At 38.6% G+C, this 23,057-nt stretch overlaps 1 protein-coding gene across 1 annotated transcript; it reads right to left on the bottom strand.

Moving 5' to 3' along the window:
* Positions 1-310: 310 nt before the first annotated feature.
* On the bottom strand, positions 311-21,768 carry LOC112652194 (UDP-glucuronosyltransferase 2B31-like). Its single transcript, XM_025435668.2, has 6 exons — positions 20,896-21,768; positions 15,476-15,624; positions 7,502-7,633; positions 5,475-5,562; positions 4,406-4,625; positions 311-984 (listed from the first exon to the last, which is right to left on the bottom strand). Exons 1-6 carry the CDS (start codon positions 21,665-21,667, stop codon positions 705-707), a joined length of 1,641 nt encoding a protein of 546 aa, XP_025291453.1. The 5' UTR covers positions 21,668-21,768; the 3' UTR covers positions 311-704.
* Between the last annotated feature and the right edge of the window lie 1,289 nt (positions 21,769-23,057).

Below are 23,057 nucleotides of genomic sequence, written 5' to 3'. Positions count from 1 at the left end.
CATGACCTCTGCTCAAACGGAGAGTGAGTAGCTTAATGGACTGAGGTGCCCAATAGCTCAGTTTTATAATAGGAAACAGCTGCTATATTTCTAAATTCACCGACATTGCACAGGATACTGACAAGGTGGTCGAAGGCCATCAACTTGCCATGTCCTAGGGTAAGGAGTGATGCTCAGGCTGGGTACACCATAAAAGCCCAGGAGAATTAGTGGTCACCCAAAACAAAATGGATGGGTAAGTCATTTTATACAACTTTAACTATCTGTAGTTTCTCTAGCAAAGGACAAAACGACAAATTTTGCACCAAAATGAAGTTAAAATATTCTGAGTATTTATTTGCACAGTAACAGTGATATTGTGAATAGCCTACTTAATGTTCTGATATTCATGCCCAATGTTGGAAACACAGGTAAGCTCAGTAAGTTTTGGAGGGGGATGACTTTCCACTTAGAATAATGAGTTTCTGTAAATTCCCGTAGAGTTTTATTTAAATTTAATTTTAATTTGCCAGTTTTTCTGTTGGCATGACATATTTCTGACTCTTAAACAGGCAATAAATCCCTTGAGAGCAGATGTTGATCTCAGAAGCTAAGTTGAGGAGTTGTTTCTTCACAGGGAGGGGAACTTTGCATCATAACTCCTTGCTGGCAGAAACCGGAGGAGCCCGTCTAGGAGGCAGACCAGCTGGAGGCCTCAGATACGACTACTCCTTTTTTATCTTCTTCCCAGTTTTTGCGACCTTCCGACAACAAAACAGACAACATTGTGTGGTGACAAATATAGCAGTTGCCACACAGGCCAGCAGAAACCCAATCACATCCAAGGAGTGGTACTGGAACCAGGTGAGGTCATGGGAGGCTGGCCGCAGGTGCTTGGCTCCTTGGTGGCGCATGACATACTCGATCCAGAAGACTGCCCGGTCCAGGGGCTTTATAGGCTGATCGTGGTGAATTCCTGATAACTTCATAGCATTCTCTTTGTACCTAAGGGAGAGACGTAAAGATGCCGACATTGAAAGGAAATTAATTTGCCAAACCAAAGAATTCCCATGAGAGGTCTTTGAAAAGTGCCATACAAATGATTCAAAACAGGTGCCATAGAGTTACAGAAGTCGTGTGTTTTTTATTTGGGTCCTCATAGGAGTTTTTGCTTTTAAATTGGAATTTTCTGAGTGCCAAATGTTTTGAAAAGTAGAAATGGAAGTTAGGGTAGTTTGATCTTTTGTAACAGAGAAAAGGATAGGAGCCCTTGTATCAGCTATAAAAGAGATGGTGGAAACGCACTTAGAGAATGATCCTCCTGAAGCAGGAGAGGGAACTGCGTCATGGTGAGTAAAATGCCGCCTCACCGGGGCTCGTCCTTCCATTCCTCTATCCTCTACTCTTTATTTTCCATCATGTAGCCATTCTGATTTTTGAAAACAGACATCAGATTGTGACACTTCCCTACTAAAAATTTCCAACTGGCTTCTCACTACCTACAGTAAAATTCAAGTATGGATGTTGGACTCTAGGATCTTGCAAATACAGACACCCGGCAACTTCGTTTCCTGTCCCTTTGTCCCACGTACACTCTGCTGCAGGCACAGAGGCTCGCTTGCAGGTCACTGAAGTTGCCAGACGTATCCCACCTCAGCCAGCACCTTTGCACTTTCTGGCTCCTCGGTCTCTGCTGGACACTTCCCTGCCACACCCCAAGGCTGCTTCTACCTCTGGATGGATGACCCAGCTTTGTGTCCCGTCTCAGAGAGACTTTTCTGGGCCACACTATCCTAGCACCTTCACACATTTGTTCTGTTTGTGTCTGTGTGTATGTGTTTTGCTATTTGCAACCCAGAACTTGAAAACATGATTTATTTTCCAAAATGACCTTTAGGCATATTACATAAGAAATATGCACATAGTCTTCACGGAATACCCATACATTCAAAATCAGCTAGAATATTATTGTGAAGTGGATGTAATAATGTACCTACTACTAAGATGTTGGTATGGGGTGTCACAAGCTACCCAGAAGCACCCTGTCTGCCCTGATCCTTTTAGTCATCATACATTAGTTTTTATTATTTATGTGTTAGAATATGAAGTGAGCACTCATTTCCTTTTGTCTTTGTGTCAGAGTTGTTGGTTACTTCTCGCACTGTATGGTATTCCATTGTTTGGCAATACCGCAGGTTATTTCATCATTTAACGGTCAATAGCCATTTGTGTTACTAATCGTTTGGCCATTACTACCAATGCTGCCATAAAAATCTTGTATCTTTTGGTTTACATGTTTGTACATGTGTTTGTATATATGTAGAAGTGGAATTGCGGAGAAGAGGTGTATTTATGAGTAGGATTTCTTTATTGGCTGAGTTATGTAGAAGTATATTGCTGAATTTCCAAAATGTAGAGAGGTTTTAGTTGTCTTTCTTTTTGATGATTCTAAGTGAATCCCAGTAGAGCTGAACAGTGTGGTCTTGATGATTTATATTTTTCAAAATTCCTTTTTGTTTATGGCCCATGTACGGTTAATTCCAGTATCTATTCCATTCTTGAAAAATGGGTATTCTCTGTTGATTATATATATATATATATATATTATATATATATATATATACATATATATGTCATATGGGTTGCATTTTTAAATTGTGTCCTTCAAAACACTTAGGTATTTCTCCCTTCCATTATCTTGTTATCGTTTTTCCCTTGTTTTGATCTTATTTTTTATGTTACTGAGAAAGATGTTTAAAAATTTAATATTATGAATGTAAATTTGAATGTTTGTTCTTTGGCCCCCTTCTACTGCATTTTGATGTTTTTTGTAGTAGGCGTCACTAATTGGTAATTTGTACTGTTTTGAAAGATCAATCTATTCGTCATTATGAAATACTTCTCTTTATTTTTGTTGGTGACTCTGGACTAGTGTGTCTGATATTAGCATGGGTCCAACATCTTTCTGCGGTTACTGCTAGAATAGATCATTTCCTACCTTCTCGTACTTACAATCTTTTGTGCATTTCTATTTGAACATGTCTTATAACTGGCATATAGTTTAAAAAACGTGTTCTGACAATCTTTGTCTTTAAATTATTTAGTCTGTTTAGATTTAATGTCTTGGCATATTTATATTTTCATCTACTGTCTTAGTCTGTTTTCTTTTCTATTTGGCCAACCTGCCTTATATTTCTTTACCTTTCTCTCTTGTTTTAAGGTATTTTTATTATGCATTTACTCTACCATTTTCTCCCCATAACACATTTTTCAGTATTTCTGATATGTGAATGACAATAAGTACATGAAAAGATGTTTAGTAACTTTGGCTGTAAGAGAAATGAAAATGAAGACCACAAGGAGAGACCCACTAGGATGGCTGTAATAAAAAAGATGATAGCAAGTGTTGAAAGTGATGTGGAGAACTTGAATCTCCCATACTTAGCTGGTGGAAATGTAAAATAGTGCAACTTATTTGGACATCAATTTGGCAGCTCCTCATAGAGATAATCTGTGGCCTAGAAGTCTACCCAAAATTCTACTCCTAGATGTCTACCCAAAAGAAGTGAATAATTTTGTTCACACAATAAGTGTGTAGCAATATTTATAATACCTAAATGTGGAAATAACCCAAATGTTCACGAACTGATACATGGATAGATTGTAGCATATCCATACCATAGGATATTTATCATTCAGCAATACAAAACTATCACACAAATGAAACTCAAAAACATGCCAAATGAAAGAAGCCACATGCAAAGCCCATACGTGGTATGATCCCACTTGTATGAAACACCCAGAATATAGCAATTTGTAGAGACAGAAGTAGATTAATGTTTACTTGAGGCAAGAGAAATGGGCAAAGACTTCTAAGTCAGTCGTATGTGATTTCTTCTTGGGCTAATGAAAATGTCCCAAACTTAGATTATGGTGATGGTTTCATAATTCCATAATACACTACACGTATTTGAGTTTTATACTTTTAGTTTTATGGTACACAAATTACATATTATAAAATATATTAACAATAAGAACCAAAATCAATGTTTAAGGAAAAAGAGATTTATAGCTTTGGAAATTTTGGTACTGAATTGAGTCACTTTACATGACTTCAAGTTCTTCATTCTTTCATTCTATGGTTTCTATCATAGGAACTTTGAAATGTTCTTACAGTTACTCTATAATAGTTTGCATTTGTGTATGTAGAAAATTGTTGCAGTACTTGGTTGCCCATTAAGTCAAAGGGATTTAAATGCAACTGTGAAATAAATGTCTGGTTGAAAATAAAAGTAGATTTAAGATCCGTTCTATCACTTGGCTTCTTTCCAAATTAGCCTCTTAAGAATGGGAGGAAACTCACAGCCACCGTTGACTGAAGAATCTATCGATAAATTCCATCTATTGAAAAAAAAGTAATACTCACGAAGGGTCATTAATGACCGTCCTCAATGCATCGAGCAAGTCTGCACTAGACATTGTGCTCAAGTCCAGTCTGATAGCTGCTCCCTTAGCTTTCATGTGAACAATGTTATCAGCTTGATCGGCAAACAAGGGAATGCCCACCATGGGGATCCCGTGGTAGATCGCCTCATAGATGCCGTTGGTTCCACCATGGGTTATAAAGGCTTTGGTTTTCGGATGACCTAGGATTGGATGAATCTCAGCACATTATTAACTGTAAGTCTTAGAAATCAAATGAGAATTGGGCAACATAAGACATATGTTATTATATAAACATGAAACAGCATTCAAATGTCTTTTGGCTCTCAGCGCAAGAAGCACATAAATGTGCTGGAGAGGTAAATGAAGATTGGTGTGGTGCTTGTAACTTGAAAAATGAATACAAGATTGCTGGACAGACAAATTGAACGATAACATTCTGGTTATCACCAAAAAAAGGGAAAGGGTGCAAAAAAAAGAAAGGCAGGTGGCATGTTAGAACATATTCTCTTAAAGGCACAGTAAAGTCACTGAGTTTCACATGTAGGGTGTCAAGGCAGCAGGAAGTGTGATGCTGGTGGCTCAAATCAGGGGAAGGAAAGATAGCACTTTATCATGAAATGTGTTGTGACTTCATGGAAAAGATTATGGTATTTTTCTAGAGAAAATGTAGGGTCACTGGTAATAAAAGAGAGGCTATTATTTTTCATTGGCACTGAATACCCATGCAGAAGGAGAAAGGATAGGAATAAGGTGGGAAAATTCGGAGACAGAGTGATGTTCTAGGTAGTTAGTAACAAATTATGTGGGAGCAGTAATTACAGCTGAAATACAGGTACTTTGATTCTGGCCCTAAGGAATGGGACTGTGTATAACAACATGCCAACTGTTGTAGCTTATCTTTTTCCCTCTAGGTCTGCAAAATAAATTTAAGAAAGTTAAGTTTTAGTTTTGAGTTTTTGAGTAGTAAATGCTCAGTTAGATTGCTTTTTGGTGAACTGTTATCATTTTGTTTAGAGTTCCTTTCAGTTCAATATTTTCCAGATTCTTACCAAGAAGGTCATTCTGGGGAAGCCACTTATACAGCCGAGTATTTGGCCCTAAGGTGTCTGGTTTCTTGCCATCAAATCTCCATAGAACCTTAGAAAGAAAAATACCTTATCTCATGAGTTGAACTTTGAAGTTATAGCTTGTGAACATTTTAAAGAAATTAAGAGATGATCTAGTTAGACTCCTTTCATTGACTGATAAATAACAAGGACAAAAGATATTAAAAATGAGACTACTAAGACACTAATATAGTAAGAATACCCCCATTTTGTTACTTATTTTTATATTCAAGTAAATATGAATGTAATCATAATATTTCACTCATGAGTATTAGACAGATGAGATTATCAAGGACAAAAGAAGCATTTAAGAAATTTTTAGGCAGTTACTATAATTCTAGTGCAAACGAGTAGGAAATTACTAAGATCCACACCTTTGTCTGTTATCATTGCTTTCATCTTCCAATGTAATACCAACCTATTTACATCTTTTTAAGTGATACAGAAGGACGTTCCCTTATATCCACTTGTTCATAGCCACTTGTTCCATAAGTCCTTTTATTTGAGTTTTACATGTTTTGATACCCAAAAAAGCTAAATGTGTAATCTGCTGCTTTGGAAACAAGTAATTCTGCTTATAGTAATTCATTAATATCAATAATTTCTCCTTAGTACGTTTAACTTCTTTCACATTACTAATGATTAGGCACTACTTCCAAGAAAAAGGTAATTTTTTTACATGAATGCAGAATATTATTAGTATTTCTTGGTTTGGCAGTTCTTTACATGTGGGAAGAAAAGCCTATTGGCACTTCAGAAATAACAGTGTACGTGTCAAAAAAACTCCAAAGTGTAGTGGTGCTAAGTTTTATTGAACTGGTTTTTGACATTTCAGTGATGCACTACAAAGCACTGACAGCATTGATTGATATGAAATCTATGCCCAAGCAATTTCCATTGCCAGTACTAAATAGATTCTGATTTTAGAATTTCCCAGCAATCCTCATAACTGGATTATAGTTTACACTGGGTAGCATATATTTGCTATATGCATGTTAAAGTAACTTGCGATGGTAAGCAAAAATTAGCATAAGGAGAAACTATTACAGTGACCAAAAAGTAGTTCACAAATACCCAAATATGCCAGGTGCATTCTATGTATTGGAAAAGAATTTACTACTGTAGTTTATGTAGAAAGAGGCATATGAAACTTTCCCATGCTAGGCTTTCTTTCCGGTTGACTCCTTAATATGTTTCTTTTTCCTTCCTTAATCGGGAGCAGTTATTATTCTGATAAGTTAGAGTCCTTTGGAACCAGATATTAATAAGCACTTGGTCACCTTGAGGAGTGGACCCATCTTCTCCCTTTTCATTGATCTTACTCTTTCACTCGTAATAGGGCCCATTTCATCAGTCATGTCAATTTTTCTCTTTCTCTAAGTCATCTTGGCTGGAGGAAAGCCTAGACATAGTTTGGTGATTGTTTTTCTGAACAGCACACTGAGGAGGCTTATCTCAAAATTTAGGGGAAGGAAGAGAAACCTGGATTATCTGATAAGGGTAAACTGCAGGGTGCTTTTCAGACTTTTATCAGTTCCTCTTTAACATAACTGTTGAAATTTAACTCCTTTCTGAGAACAGCTATGAGGTAGGCAGTGCCCTTGGAAATCTTGAAAGGAATGCACATCTTGTAAGGAAAGGGAAAGAATGACAGACAGAATTTGGTCATTGCTATACCTGCCCAGGACACATTACAATACCAAGCTTTACTCTGCACGTCCTAAATATATTTCTTTCCAATCTCAATGTCCTAAATATATTTCTTTCCAATCTCAATGTTAATGCCAAAGTTATTGTCAAAACAGCTTCTGTAGTACTTTAGCATCTGCCATTTATATTTTCCTCATGTTTGAGGTAAATTGGAGCTATCATAATGATGTTCATGTCATGAAGGAAAGGGTAATCCGGCCCTTTACAGAGTTTAACAGCCTCATTAAGTAGTTGTATACAATTAAGATACTCTATCTAACCTTTTGTGGAATCTGGGCAAGGGCTGATGCGATCACATTGGCTCTTTCCTCTGTCATGTTATTGACCATTGACCCTAGAGAAAACACCACAATACCGTTTTCTCCAGAGCTCTGGACAAACTCTTCCATTTCCTGTGAAGAAAAAGTTAACTCCATCAAAAAGGAGAAACAGCATAGCAAACACCACTGAATGAATTTCTATGAGGTTGCGTGGGAGGCTCAGTCGTTTCAGCATCCGACTCTTGATTTGGGCTCAGGTTATGATTGCGGGATTGTGAGATTGAGCCCTGGGTCTAGCTCTGTGCCCAGTGGGGACTTTCCTGGGTGTTCTCTCTCTCCTTCTGCTCCCCACCCCATGTGCAGTCTCTCTCTCTCTCTCATATAAATTAATAAGTATATCTTTAAAAAAATTTTTTATTGGAGTCAATTTGCCAACATATACCATAACACCCAGTGCTCTTTCCGCCAATGCCCCACTCAGTGCCCATCACCCAGTCACCCCAACACCCCACCCACCTCCCTTTCCACTACCCCTTGTTCTCTCCCAGTTAGATGTCTTTCACGTTTTGTCACTCTCACTGATATTTCCACTCATTTTCTCTCCTTTCCCTTTATTCCCTTTCACTAATTTTTATATTTCTCAAATGAATGAGACCATATAATCTTTGTCCTTCTCTGATTGACGTATTTCACTCAGCATAATACCCTCCAGTTCCATCCACGTTGAAGCAAATGGTGGGTATTTGTCGTTCTAATGGTTGAGGAATATTCCATTGTATACATAAACCACAGCTTCTTTATCCATTCATCTTTCGATGGACACCGAGGATCCTTCCACAGTTTAGCTATTGTGGACATTGCTGCTAGAAACATCGGGGTGCAGGTGTCCCGGCGTTTCATTGCATCTGTATCTTTGGGGTAAATCCCCAGCAGTGCTGGGTTATAGGGTAGATTTATTTTTAACTCTGAGGAACCTCGACATTGTTTTCCAGAGTGGCTGCACCAGTTCACATTCCTACCAACAGTGCAAGAGGGTTCCCCTTTCTCCACATCCTCTCCAACATTTGTTGTTTCCTGCCTTGTTAATTTTCCCTATTCTCACTGGTGTGAGGTGGTATCTTATTGTGGTTTTGATTTGTATTTCCCTGATGGCAAGTGATGCGGAGTATTTTTCTCATGTGCGTGTTGGCCATGTCTATGTCTTCCTCTGTGAGATTTCTCTTCATGTCTTTTGCCCATTTCATGATTGGATTGTTTGTTTCTTTGCTGTTGAGTTTAATAAGTTCTTTGTAGATCTTGGAAACTAGCCCTTTATCTGATACGTCATTTGCAAATAGCCTCTCCCATTCTGTAGGTTGTCTTTTAGTTTTGTTGACTGTGTCTATTACTGTGCAGAAGCTTCTTATCTTGATGAAGTCCCAATAGTTCATATTTTTGCTTTTGCTTCTCTTGCCTTCATGAATGTATCTTGCAAGACGTTGCTGTGGCCAAGTTCAAAAAGGATGTTGCCTGTGTTCTCCTCTAGGATTTTGATGGAATCTTGTCTCACATTTAGATCTTTCATCCATTTTGAGTTTATCTTTGTGTCTGGTGCAAGAGAGTGGTCTAGTTTCATTCTCCTGCATGTGGATGTCCAATTGTCCCAGCACCATCTATTGAAGAGACTGTCTTTCTTCCAGTGGATAGTCTTTCCTCCTTTATCGAATATTAGTTGACCATAAAGTTCAGGGTCCACTTCTGGGTTCTCTGTTCTGTTCCATTGATCTCTGTGTCTGTTTTTGTGCCAGTACCACACTGTCTTGATGACCACAGCTTTGTAGTACAACCTGAAATCTGGCATTGTGATGCCCCCAGCTATGGTTTTCTTTTTTAATATTCCCCTGGCTATTCGGGGTCTTTGCTGATTCCACACAAATCTTAAGATGATTTGTTCCAACTCTCTGAAGAAAGCCCATGGTATTTTGATAGGGATTGCATTAAACGTGTAAATTACCCTGGGTAATATTGACATTTTCACAATATTAATTCTGCCAATCCATGAGCATGGAATATTTTTCCATCTCTTTGTGTCTTCCTCAATTTCTTTCAGAAGTGTTCTGTAGTTTTTAGGGTATCAATCCTTTACCTCTTTGGTTAGGTTTATTCCTAAGTATCTTATGTTTTTAGGTGCAATTGTAAATGACATTGACTCCTTAATTTCTCTTTCTCCAGTCTCCTTGTTGTGTATAGAAATGACACTGATTTCTGGGCATTGATTTTGTATCCTGCCACACTGCCGAATTGCTGTATGAGTTCTAGCAATCTTGGGGTGGAGTCTTGGGTTTTCTGCGTACAGTATCATGTCATCTGTGAAGAGGGAGAGTTTGACTTCTTCTTTGCCAATGTGAATGCTTTTTATTTCTTTTTGTTGTCTGATTGCTGAGGCTAGGACTTCCAGTGCTATGTTGAATAACAGTGGTGAGAGTGGACATCCCTGTCGTGTTCCTGATCTTAGGGGAAAGGCTCCCAGTGTTTCCCCATTGAGAATGATATTTGCTGTGGGCTTTTTAGATGGCTTTTAAGATGCGGAGGAATGTTCCCTCTATCCCTACACTCTGAAGACTTTTGATCAGGAATGGATGCTGTATTTTGTCAAATGCTTTCTCTGCATCTTTTGAGAGGATCATATGGTTCTTGTTTTTTCCCTGGTTGAAATGATCAATCACATTGATTGCTTTATGAGTGTTGATCCAGCCTTGCATCCCAGGGATAAATCCCACTTGGTCATGGTGAATAATATTCCTAATGTACTGTTGGATCCTATTGGCTTGTTGAGAGTTTTTGCATCCGTGTTCACCAGGAATATTGGTCTATAATTTTTCTTTTTGGTAGGGTCTTTGTCTGGTTTTGGAATTAAGATGATGACGGCCTCATAGAATGAGTTTGGAAGTACTCCATCTCTTTCTACCTTTCCAAACAGCTTTAGGAGAATAGGTATGGTTTCTTCTTTAAACGTTTAATGGAATTCCCCTGGGAAGCCATCTGGCCTTGGACTTTTATGTCTTGGGAGGCTTTTGATGACTGCTTCAATTTCCTCCCTGGTTATTGGCCTGTTTAGGTTTTCTATTTCTTCCTGTTCCAGTTTTGGTAGTTTGTGGTTTTCCAGAAATGTGTCCATTTCTTCTAGATTGCCTAATTTATTGGCATAAAGCTGTTCATAATAAGTTTTTTAAATCGTTTGTATTTCCTTGGTAGTGGTGGTGTCTCTCCTTTCTCATTCATGATTTTATTAATTTGAGTCTTCTCTCTCTTCTTTTTAATAAGGCTGGCTAATGATTTATCTATCTCATTAATTCTTTCAAAGAACCAACTCCTGGTTTGGTTAATCCACAGTTCTGGTCTCGATTTTGTTGAGTTCTGCTCGAATCTTTATTAACTCTCTTCTTCTGCTGGGTGTAGGATCTATTTGCTGTTCCTTCTCCCAGCTCCTTTAGGTGCAAGGATAGCTTTTGTATTTGAGTTCATTCCAGTTTTTGGATGGATGCTTGTATTGCGATGTATTTCCCCCTGAGGACTGCTTTTGCTGTATTCCAAAGATTTTGTATGGTTGTATCTTCATTCTCATTAGTTTCCATGAATCTTTTTAATTTTTCTCTAATTTCCTGGTTGACCTTTTCATCTTTTAGCAGGATGGTCCTTAACCTCCACGTGTTTGAAATCCTTCCAAACTTCTTGTGATCAGTTTAAGTTTCCAAGTGGTCTGAGAATATGCAGGGGATAATCCCAATCTTTTGGTATCAGTTAAGACCTGATTTGTGACCCAGTATGTGGTCTATTCTGGAGAAAGTTCCATGTGCACCTGAGAAGAATGTGTATTCAGTTGAGTTTGGATGTAAAGTTCTGTAGATATCTGTGAAATCCATCTGGTCCAGTGTATCATTTAAAGCTCTTGTTTCTTTGGGGATGTTTGCTTAGAAGATCTCTCAATTGTAGAAAGCGCTGTGTTCACGTCTCCAGGTATAAGTGTATTATTATCTAACTATGTCTTAACTTTGGTTATTAATTGATTGATATACTTGGCAGCTCCCGCATTCATGGCATAAATATTCATGATTGTTAGGTCCTCTTCTTGGATAGATCCTTTAAGTATGATATAGTGTCCCTCTTCATCTCTTACTATAGTCTTTGGGATAAACTTTAATTTATCTGATATGAGGATGGCTACCCCTGCTTTCTTTGGGGGACCATTTGAATGGTAAATGGTTCTCCAACCTTTTATTTTCAGACTGTAGGTGTCCTTCTGTCTAAAATGAGTCTCTTTTAGACAGCAAATAGATGGGTCTTGCTTTTTTATTCAGTCTGAAACCCTGTGCCCCATTCATGTTCAGAGTTACTATTGAAAGATATGAACCTAGTGTCATCATGATACCTATTCAGTCCCTGTTTTTGTGCATTGTTTCCTGGGGCTTCCTTTTTCTTTTACAGAGTCCCCCTTAATATTTCTTGCAGAGCTCTTTTGGTGGTCCCATATTCTTTCAGTTTCTGCCTATCTTGGAAGCTCTTTATCTCTCCTTCTATTCTGAATGAGAGCCTTGCTGGATAAAGTATTCTTGGTTGCATGTTCTTCTCATTTAGGACCCTGGATATATCCTGCCAGCCCTTTCTGGCCTGCCAGGTTGCTGTGGTTAACCTAATATTTCTCCCCATAAACATTAGGGATCTCTTGTCTCTTGCTTCTTTAAGGATCTTCTCTTTATGTTTGGAATGGCAAGTTTCATTATTAAATGTTGGGGGTTGAGAGGTTTTTATTGATTTTAGGGGGGGGAATCTCTCAATCTCCTGGATCTGAATGCCTGTTTCCCTTCCCAAGTTAGGGAAGTTTTCAGCTATGATTTGTTGAAATACACTTTCTGTCCCTCTGGCCCTTTAGGCGCCCTCTGGAATCCCAATTAAATGTAGATTTTTCTTTCTGAGGCTGTCATTTATTTCCCTTAGCCTATCCTCATGATATTTTAATTGTTTTTCTCTTTTTTCCTCAGCTTCCTTCCTTGCCATCAAGTTGTCCTCTGTGTCACTTATTCTTTCTTCCACCTCATTAACCCTCATCATTAGGACCTCCAGTTTGGATTGCATCTCATTTAGTTGATTTTTAATGTCAGCCTGATTAGATCTAAATTCTGCAGTCATGAAGTCTCTTGAATCCTTTTGATTTCTTCCAGAGCCACTAGTAGCTTTATAATTGTGCTTCTGAATTGGGTGACATAGAATTATAAACCAAATTCCGAAACACTGTGGCAGAGTATTGTTTCTGTTTCTTTCTTTTGTGGTGAGTTCTTCCTTCTAATCATTTTGCTCAGTGCAGAGTGGCTAAAACAAGTTGTACTGGAAAAAGAAGAAAAAGAGAAAAATGGGGGGGGGGGACAAACAAGAAACAAAAAACAAGGAGTAGTATCCTCTGATTCTATATACTGTAAGTTGCAGATTCCCCTGGAACTTTCCAGCACTGCTTGGTCGAGAACATGGTCTTCCCCTGTCCTTCCAGCTGGTCTTCTTGGGGACGGGCCTGCTGTGCTGATTCTCAGGTGTGTGCACCTGCGGGAGCTGCCCCACCCCCTGACAGGTGCACGGCTCAGTGGGAGCTGTTTATCCTGTGAGGCCCCTGCTCCCTGTCAGCCCTGCTGCGTCCCAGGTACAAGTTGACACCAGGAGAAACAACAACAGTGGCAGCATCCAGCTCTCCAGCTCTGGAGTAACTATTGCAGTAACTACCGCAGCTCCTAGTACGCAGGGACCTGGATGCTCCGGGGGGCAGGGGACGCCAATCTGTACAGCTCGGGGCCACCCGGGGGCAGGAGCGTCCTGGCTGTCCTGTGCCCTCCCGGCCTCTGCCTGTCCCGGGGGGAGTGCAGGATCCTGGGCTGTGCCCCCTGGACGTCCTGGGCTGCAGGGCCTGCACCGCAGGAATCAAGCTCCTGTGGCCCGCGCAGCCCCCTCTGCATGGAACCACCGCCTGAGCTGCTTCTGGGCCCCCGCTGGGCGCACTCCAGCCCTTTAGGGAGCTCGGCCGCGGGGTGTTGCATGCTCTCCCCGGGGTGCAGGTGCTGTTAGTGCCCCTGGGAGCCTTCCCGAGCTCCCTGCCAGCGCAGTTCCCTCAGGGAAGGTTGGTGCAGCTCCTGCTTCTCTGGGCCCGGGCTCTCTTGTCCTGGGAGCTCTCGCCAGGGCCTCAGCCCGGCTCCTCGCGGGGCCCCTCCCCCTTGGATGCTTTATATTTCTTTATTTTTTTCCATCTTCCTACCTTGATAGAAGCACAAACTCTTCTCAATGTAGCATTCCAGCTATTCTCTCTTTAAATCTCAGGCCGAATTTGTAGGTTTTCAGGATGATTTGAAAGTTACCTAGGTAAGTCGGTGGGGACAGGTGACCTGGGGACCCTACTCTTCCACCTTCTTGCCCTGCCTCCAATAAATAAATCTTTAAAAATTTTTGTACAAACACCTAAAGATAGATACAAGATATTATCAAGAATTATTAGAGTATTATCAAGAATTATTATCAAGAATTATTAGAGTAATGCCTGTATTTATCCTTATTGTGATAAACTACACATAAAAATTATCATTTTAAGTATACCTGAGTATGCAGTCCAATAGTGTGTATATTTTATACTGTTGGTCAACTAATCACCAGAACTTTTTCATCTTGCTAAACTGGATCTCAATACCCATTATATAACAATTACCCATTCCCTCCTTGAACATCTGTATTATTTTTTATATTTATTTTTTTAAGATTTTATTTTTTTATTCATGGCAGACACAGAGAGAGAGAGAGAGGCAGAGACACAGGCAGAGGGAGAAGCAGGCTCCATGCAGGGAGCCCAATGGGACTCAATCCCGGGACTCCAGGATCACTGGGCCAAAGGTAGGTGCTAAACCGCTAAGCCACCTAGGAATCCCCCCTCCTTGACCATCATTAGCAAACATCATTATACTTTCTATTTCTGTGAATTTGAGTGATCTGGATACCTTATATCAGGGGAATCATACAGTATTTGTCTTTTTATGATTGCCCACTTTCACTTTGCATAATATCCCGAAGATTTGCCACCTTGGAGTACGTGTTAGAATTTTCTTCTACTTTAGGCCAAATATTCCGTTGTGTGTAAATACATTTTGTTTATGGATTTATCTGTTGGTGGACACTTGTGTTAGACTGAATAGAACTTTTGCTAGTTTTACGTCAGGATTTAGACCTTGAGAGAGTTACCATATACCCCCAAATATTTTGCAATCAAAATCGATATTAGGTTAACCATTGAATAAGATCTTAGTTTCAGAGTAATTAGACCCTTTTCTGAGTTTAACAGACTCATTAGCTAGTTATATATGAGTAAGGTTATTTACCTAAACTTTTGTGGAATCGGGCAAGGGCTGATGTAATCACAGGGGCTCTTTCCTGATAGACATACAGCATGATGAAGAGACCATCAAGGAATTCAGTAAGGGATGCTTGCTTATCAATTATGTCTTGAAGGGTCAATATCAACTTAAAATTTATTACATCATTGCTTTTTTCAAAGATTATTACCTTATATGCTAAGAGTTTACTATTGCAATTTTATACTACAGATTTTTTCAGATATAAGTGGTAGAAATTATTTGGTCTTTATTAAATATACAGAATTTATGGTCCTCATTATATACACAGTGTAGCTTTCTCTGTGCTCAGGTTTACTGAGACTTTGTCTGGCCTTGGTGTGTGGCGGAAAACATATGTTCTCATAGATTAATTAAACCTGTTAATGCTCTAAGTCGTCAAACTTTCGGATCTCAAATGAGGAATTGTGTAAAAGTTGGAATGATAGCAAGGAAACATTAGATTTGCCTGCAGATATTGTTGGGGCACATGAATATTGTTGAGGAATGACCTTTTTAAGCTACAATACTGATGAAATGGCCCAGAGGAAACAAAGCAAAAGAAACAGGAATCAGTTACCTTAGGCAGGGGTTTGGCAGGTTTGCAGTGTAGGCCTCCAACAAAGTCAAAATGTGGTAGGAGTGGGCGAGGAAATTCCAAATCCCAGTAGGTTCGAATGAGCCATATATCAGCTTTCCTCATTAACTCATATAGTGTAGTAGGTCTTCCTGAAGGGGGAAAAAACAAACAGATCACATCAATAAGAAAAAGGATAAAAGGTATATGATCATTTCCACATATGCAGAAAAGGCATTTGACAATGTATAAGGAGATAAAAACCCTCAGCAACATTGGTTTCGAGGGAACATACCTCAAAAATAAAGGCTTAAATGGAAAACCCACAGTGAACATCATACTCAATGGGAAACAACTGAGAGCTTCTCCTCTAAGGTCAGGCACAAGACAAGGATGTCCACCCTTACCACTTTTATTCAACATAGGACTAGAAGTCCTGGCTACAGCAATGAGACAATGAAAAGAAATAAAACCATCCAAATTGGTCAGGAAGAAATAAAACTGTCACTATTTGCAGATGGCATGATACTCTGTATAGAAAACCCTGAGGACTTAAGCAGAAAAGTCCTAGAACTGATAAACTAATTCAGTAAAGTCACAGGATACAAATCAGTGTACAGAAATCTGTTATATTTCTATGTACTAATAATGCAGCAGAAGAGAGACATTAAGAAAACAATCCTGTTTGCCATTGCACCAAAAATAATAAAACTTAACCAAAGAGGTGAAAGACCTGTACTCTGAAAACTATAAAATACTGATGAAAGAAATTGAGGATTAAAAGCATTCCATGTACAAAACTTGGAAGAATAGTATTGAACTGTTTATATTGCCCAAGGCAATCTTTAGATTTAATGCGATCCCTATCAAAATACCAACAGCATTTTTCACAGAACTGGAACAAACAATCCAAAGACTTGTTGGAACTACAAAAGTTCCCAAATAACCAATGCAACCTTGAAAAAGAAAAAAAAAAAAAAAAAAAAAAAAAACTGGAGGTATAACAATTCAAGACTTCAAGTTATACTAAAGCTATAGTGATCAAAACAGTATGGTCGTGGCACAAAAATAGACACATAGATCAATGGAAGAGCATAGAAAACCCAGAAATGAACACACAATTATATGGGCAATTAATCTTTGACAAAGCAGGAAAGAATATCCAATGGGAAAATGACAGTTTCTTGTTGTCGGGAAAATTGGACAGCAACATGCAAAAGAATGAAACTGGACCACTATTTTTCTTCTTTTTAAATATTCTGTATTTTATTTTATTTTATTTTATTTTTTTATTCATGAGAGAGAGAGACACAGAGAGAGGCAGAGACACAGGCAGAGGGAGAAGCAGTCTCCACCCAGGGAGTCTGAGTTGGGAGGGTCTCCAGAGTCATGCCCTGGGGTGAAGGCAGCGCTAAACCGCTAAGCCACCTGGGCTGCCTTGACCACTTTCTTAGAGTATACACAAAAATAAATTCAAGGTAGAATGAAAGACCTAAGCGTGAGACAGGAAACCATCAAAATCCTGGGAAGAAAACACGCAGTGATCTCTTTGACCTCGGCAAGAGCAGTTTCTTACTAGACATGTTGATGGTAGCAAAGGAAACAAAAACAAAAATGAACTATTGGGACTTCATCAAGATAGAAATCTTCTGTACATCCAAGGAAATAACCAACAAAACTAAAAGGCAACCTACAGAATGGGAGAAGGTATTTGCAAATGACATTTTCAGTAAAGAGATGGTATCCAACATTTATAAAGAACTTCTCAAACTCAACACCCACACCCAGGAAACAAATAACGCAGTTAAGAAATGGGCAGAAGACATGAATATGCATTTTTAAAAAATATTTTATTAATCTAATCATAAGAGACACTGAGAGAAAGAGAGAGAGAGAGAGAGAGAGAGAGAGAGAGAGGCAGAGTCACAGGCAGAGGGAGAAGCAAGCTCCATGAAGGGAACCTGATGTGGGACTCGATCCCTGATCTCCTGGATCAGGCCTGGGCTGAAGGTGGTGCTAAAGCACTGAGCCACCCAGGCTGCCCCGAATAGTTATTTTTCCAAGGAAGACATCCAGATGGCTAACAGACACTTGCAAAGATGTTCATCATCATTCATCATCAGGGAAATGCAAATCAAAACCACAATGAGGTATCACCTCACATCTTGCAAAATGGCTCAAATTAAAGCCACGAAAACAAGTGTGGAGGTTTCTCAAAAAGTTAAAGGTGAACTACCTTATGATCTAGGAATTACACTACAAGGTATTTACCCAAAGATTATAAAAATACTCATTCAAAAGGGCATATGCTCCTGGTCGTTTACAGCAGCATTGTCTACAATAGCCAAATTATGGAAACAGCCCAAGTGTCCATCAGCTGAAGAATGGCTAAAGAAGAAATGATATATTTAGACAATGAATATTACTAATCCATAAAAAGAATGAAATCTTGGGGTGTCTGGATGGCTCAGTTGGTTAGGCATCCAACTCTTGGTCTTGGCTCTGGTCATGAACTTGTGGTCCTGGGATCCTGCCCTGAGTGGAGCTCTGCAATCAGTATGGAGTCTGCTTCATTTTCTCTCTCCCTCTCAAATAAATTAAAAAAAAATCTTAGGAAAAAAAAAAAAAAAGGATGAAGTCTTCAGGTTTGCAGTGACGCAGATGGAGCTAGAGAATACTATAATGTTAATCAAAATAAGTCAGAGAAAATCGAGTACCATATGATTTCACTCGTATGTGGAATTTAATGAACCAACCAAACAAGCAAAATACAAAAAGAGTGAGAGAAACCAAGAAATAGACCCTAAATGTAGGGAATAGACTGATGGTTATCAGAGGGGAGGTGAATGTGGGGGATGGGTAACACTGGTGATGGGGATTAAGAAGTGAACTCATTGTGATGAGCACTGAGTGATGTATGGAAGTGTTGAATCACTATATTGTACACCTGAATGTATTATAACACTCTGTTAACTATCCTGGAATTAAAAAGTAAAACTTGGTAGAAAAATAAGAGTAAATAAAAAAGTAAAAAAATCTCATAACAAGCAACAGGTAGAAAAAATGAGAGTAATGGAATATTAATATACTATGGAACCTTCTGAAAAGAGTTTTGACTAGTTAGCAAAAAGGCTTAAAAGTATTTGTAGTTTGCTAGCAGAACACATATATGATACAAACATGTATTGATGCAAATATATACATTTGCATATATATATGTTGATCATATGTATATATGAAAGACAAAGTGTAAGAGACTCAATTCTCACATCACAGTAATACGTTCACAACCAATTTGTTAACCTAAGCCACTATGAAAATTAACCATGCATTTATTTATTCTTGAATTCTGCAAAAGCAACAGATGCAAATGTAAACAATTGAGCCCCCCCCCATCAATTAACCAATGGAAACACCTTTTCCGCGTGTACTCAGTGTAATTTCTACAATTTAGCAAGTTATTCCCTTGATCTGAGATTTTCCAAGAAAACTGTGAGTTTTTGGGGGTATGGTTTGTATTTACTATTGTAATTAGTTAATATTAAGGGCTTAATAATATCTATGCATTAACAATATTTGCAAGTAACAGCTGGAATATTTTCCACAAGTATGGAAATAAATACGTGCACTCTTAATCGTGGCACATTTTGTCTTTAGGGCAGTAACAGTTTTTTTTTTTTTTTAATGTGAACTTGATAACGTGTGTGTGCTCCCCTCATTAATATTTAGACCTTTAAAACAGGATTTATAAGCCCTGGTGAAAGAATATGTAATCATTAGAAACTTCATACTATAGATTCCTGAGTCTAACGTAGCCATTGTATCTCATAGCCTTCTAATTGGCTGGGGTGAAGGAATTATGAAGGAGGTATTCACAGTCATAAAACATTATTAAACCTAAGCCACTGTCAAATTAAACATGCATTTGTTTATTCTGAAATGCTGCGAAAGTGACAGATGCAAATGTAAACAATTATTTGAGCTCCCCTGTCAATTAACTAACGGAAACACTTTTCCCTAGAGTTCTCAGTGTAATTTCTACAATTTAGCAAGTTATTCCCTTGATCCTCAATTTTTCAAGAAAACTCTGAGGTTTTCTTGGAAATTATGAAAAAATCTTTCAGGTAATATGTAATCACTTTAATTCTCTTTTTTAAAAAAGATTTGATTTATTTATTTATTCATGAGAGACAGAGAGCGAGGCAGAGTCACAGGCTTAGGGTGAAGCAGGCTCCATGCAGGGAGCCTGATGTGGGACTCTGTCCCGGGACCCCGGGATCACACCCTGAGCCAAAGGCAGACGCTTAACCGCTGAGCCACCAGGCATCCCAACACTTTAATTCTTAACTAAGGAAACTGAAGAAACAAGTGGGAATAATATCCTCAATACTATAGACAGTTGTACTAGAAATATATGACTCCTCAGTTGACATGTCTGCTTTCATCAAGATAGTGAAATTTCTAATGCCGTTTTTTTTAAGATGGAAAAAGTAGAATAAAATGGATATATAGAAAATAAGTATAGTAGAGAAGAATTTAAAGCAGCGAAACTACTCTAATAGTGGTAGATGCATATCATTATAAATTTTTAAAACTCATAAAATGTACCAAGCTGAGAGTAAACGCTTACGTAAACTATGAACTTTGGATGATAATAATGTGTCAGTGTAGGTTCATGAGTTGCAACAAATGTACCACTTTGATGGGGGATGTTGATAATGGAGAAACTTACGCCTGTGGAGGGGGTGCGGGTTATATAGGAAATCGTGATTCAAAATGCTGTGACTTAAAATTCTTCTAAAAAGTAACGCAAGCATAAGTAATATTTTCACCCTGTATTTGATAAACAACAAGGAAGGATAAAATACCGAGAAAAAAATTAAAAAGCAACCCAAAGAAACCCCTTTTTAAAGCTATTACAAACAGGGATCCCTGGGTGGCGCAGCGGTTTGGCGCCTGCCTTTGGCCCAGGGCGTGATTCTGGAGACCCGGGATCGAATCCCACGTCGGGCTCCTGGTGCATGGAGCCTGCTTCTCCCTCTGCCTATGTCTCTGCCTCTCTCTCTCTCTCTCTCTTTCTCTCTGTGACTACCATAAATAAATAAAAAATATTAAAAAAAAAAAGCTATTACAAACAAACACATGGAATGGATATGTCATTGGTTCAAGAATTCCTCAGTGCTCTAATGTCAGTTATTGACTCCCTAGAGTGTGATGTACCCATAATGGACAGTGGGATTCTAACTGGCCCTGTCATATAAGTCTTTGCATGTGTTTGTGAGATTGAGAGATCATTTTATACTTTCATGTCATCATTTTACTTCTAAAAGACAAATTTCCTCCCTCTTAGTACTTCTACAAACTCTCCTCCCCAGCACTAGGAGAGTTAGGACTTCATGTTACTAATGAAAAGCATGACTTACCTAGTACTTCGCTGTAAAACTGATCCCAACTCTTCTCATTTATTGTTTGGAACCAAAAGTCAAAATAAAGCACATACAGCATATTTTTTACTCTCTCCATGAATGTCATTTGATCAGTTAATTCTGACAGAATAACAGGTACGTAGGATGGAGGGAGAGGAAGTCCTCCACGGTGTTTCTCAAATGCGTAGCCTGGAGAGAAACGGAGACTGTACACTAAAGGTATTTTAAGGAGCTCAGCCAGCAGCTCACCGCAGGGTCCGACAGCATCTGCAAGAATGACATCGAACTTTGATTCTTGTAGTTTTGTCATGAGTTTCTTGTTCAAAACTACATCTTTACAGAGCTTCTCAACACACTCATAATATTCCCAAAGAATTTCTTGCATTACTGAAAAATACGCCCAAAATGAATCTTTTGGCATATCATATGTCCACATCTTGAGCATTTTAGTGAACAAAGCCTCAAAATCACCTCTAGATAAATGTGCAGAGTAAATCTCAAATTTAATAGCAGATAATTTGTTCGGATCAACAAGAATGGAAGCTGACGATGTCAGAACAGTCACTTCATGACCCCTCTGGACAAGTTCATCCAGGATTGTCTTTACATTGATCCAGTGGCTGTATTCCGTGGGCCACACCAGCACCTTTCCGCAACTCCCAGAACTAAAGTAACAGCTCAGCTGTAGCCCCAGAAGCACTGAAATCCATTTCATAGACATCCTGGGGGATGCGCTGCTTCTTCTGAAATCCCTGCCTTCTTCTGCCATTGCTTGCACTTATATCCGAGGAGCATCAATCAGGAAGTTAAACTATAACTCCTACCTTTCAAAGTAAATACATTATATGAACTGTCCGAGCATTTGGATGGCAAGTGGAAAAAGCCAAAGTAGACGACTTTGTTTGTATGCAAATGTGTGTAATGTCTGTTTGATGATTTTAGTCCTATCATCTAGCTAAGAGTCAAGGTGCAAGTCATGTGTCTTACGTAATATATTTTGGAAGAGTGTCGAGGACGCTGCTGCGAGGTGACTGCAGTCCTCTTGACACAAGAATGAAAGTTATTATACAGGAAAATTATCTTTCTGGTTATGATGACCTGAGAGATGTTTTTGTTTTGTTCACAAAAATTTGGTTGACATGTACTTCCATACCGTACAAGTGCCAGATTTAAAGTGTACAGTTCAGGGGTTCATAGTATATTCACAGAATTGTGCAACCGCTCCGGTGATCAATTTTAGAGCACTTTCATCACCCCAAATGGAAACCTTCACTCTGTAATGGAACTCTTCATTTTCTGCATTTCCCAGCCTTAGTCAGCATTTTGTCTGCTTTTTTTGTCATATATATTGCCTGTCTTGAGCATTTCGTATAAATGAAGTGTCTTTTGTGACTGGTTATTTTAATTAGCATACTATTTTATTTTAAACATTTTTTTGACTCTATTGAGATATCCTTGATATAACATTGTGCAGTGGTCAGGTGTACAACATGATGACTTGATTCGCTTTATATATTGTGACGAGATTACACCATTCTCATCCATCACCTCACTCACTTATCTTTTTTTCTGGTGAGAACTTTATAAAAATCATTTTTATTACTTTTTATTGAAGTACAGTTGACACACAATGTTAATTAGTTTCCGGTTACAACACAGTGATTCCACAAGTCTATCCGCTAGGGTGTGCTCACAGGCGTAAATTCCATTTGTCACTACACAATGTCACTACAATTACTGACTATGTTCCCTGCGTTTTATGTTTTATTCTCCTGATATTTATTCCATTTATTTCATACCTGGAAGCCTGTATCTCCCATTCCCTTTCACTCATTTGGCCTTCCCTCTCCCCGTTTTTTCTAGAAGCTATCATTTCTCTATATTTGTGAATATTTCCACTGTTTATTCATTTGTTTTGTTTAGATTCCACATATAAGTGAAATCATATGACATCTGTCTTTCTCCTTCTGACATATTTTACTTAGTGTAACAACCTCTCAGTTTTTCCATGTTATCACCAATGGCAAGATATCATTCTTTGTTTGTGGTGGAATAATATTGCATTGTCTCCATATAGTACGTCATCTTTATCCATTCCTCTATTGATGGACCCTTGGTATTTCCATCAGCTGCTCTTTCAAATAATGCTGCAGTAAACA

The sequence above is a fragment of the Canis lupus genome, chromosome 13 (genome assembly GCF_003254725.2).
Source record: "Canis lupus dingo isolate Sandy chromosome 13, ASM325472v2, whole genome shotgun sequence".
Taxonomy (NCBI): Eukaryota; Metazoa; Chordata; class Mammalia; order Carnivora; family Canidae; genus Canis; species Canis lupus.
The sequence above is the reverse complement of the archived record's forward strand: the minus strand, read 5'-3'. Positions and strand labels throughout refer to the sequence as shown.

What these genes read in the sequence shown, in the direction of transcription:
- LOC112652194 (XM_025435668.2), bottom strand. Translation starts at nt 21,667, where the DNA reads ATGGCAGAAGAAGGCAGGGATTTCAGAAGAAGCAGCGCATCCCCCAGG. An exon ending in TCCCCAGAATGACCTTCTTG is followed by an intron (nt 4,626 to 5,474) that starts GTAAGAATCTGG and finishes ATCCAATCCTAG; the next exon opens with GTCATCCGAAAACCAAAGCC. An exon ending in ACGGTCATTAATGACCCTTC is followed by an intron (nt 985 to 4,405) that starts GTGAGTATTACT and finishes TCTCTCCCTTAG; the next exon opens with GTACAAAGAGAATGCTATGA.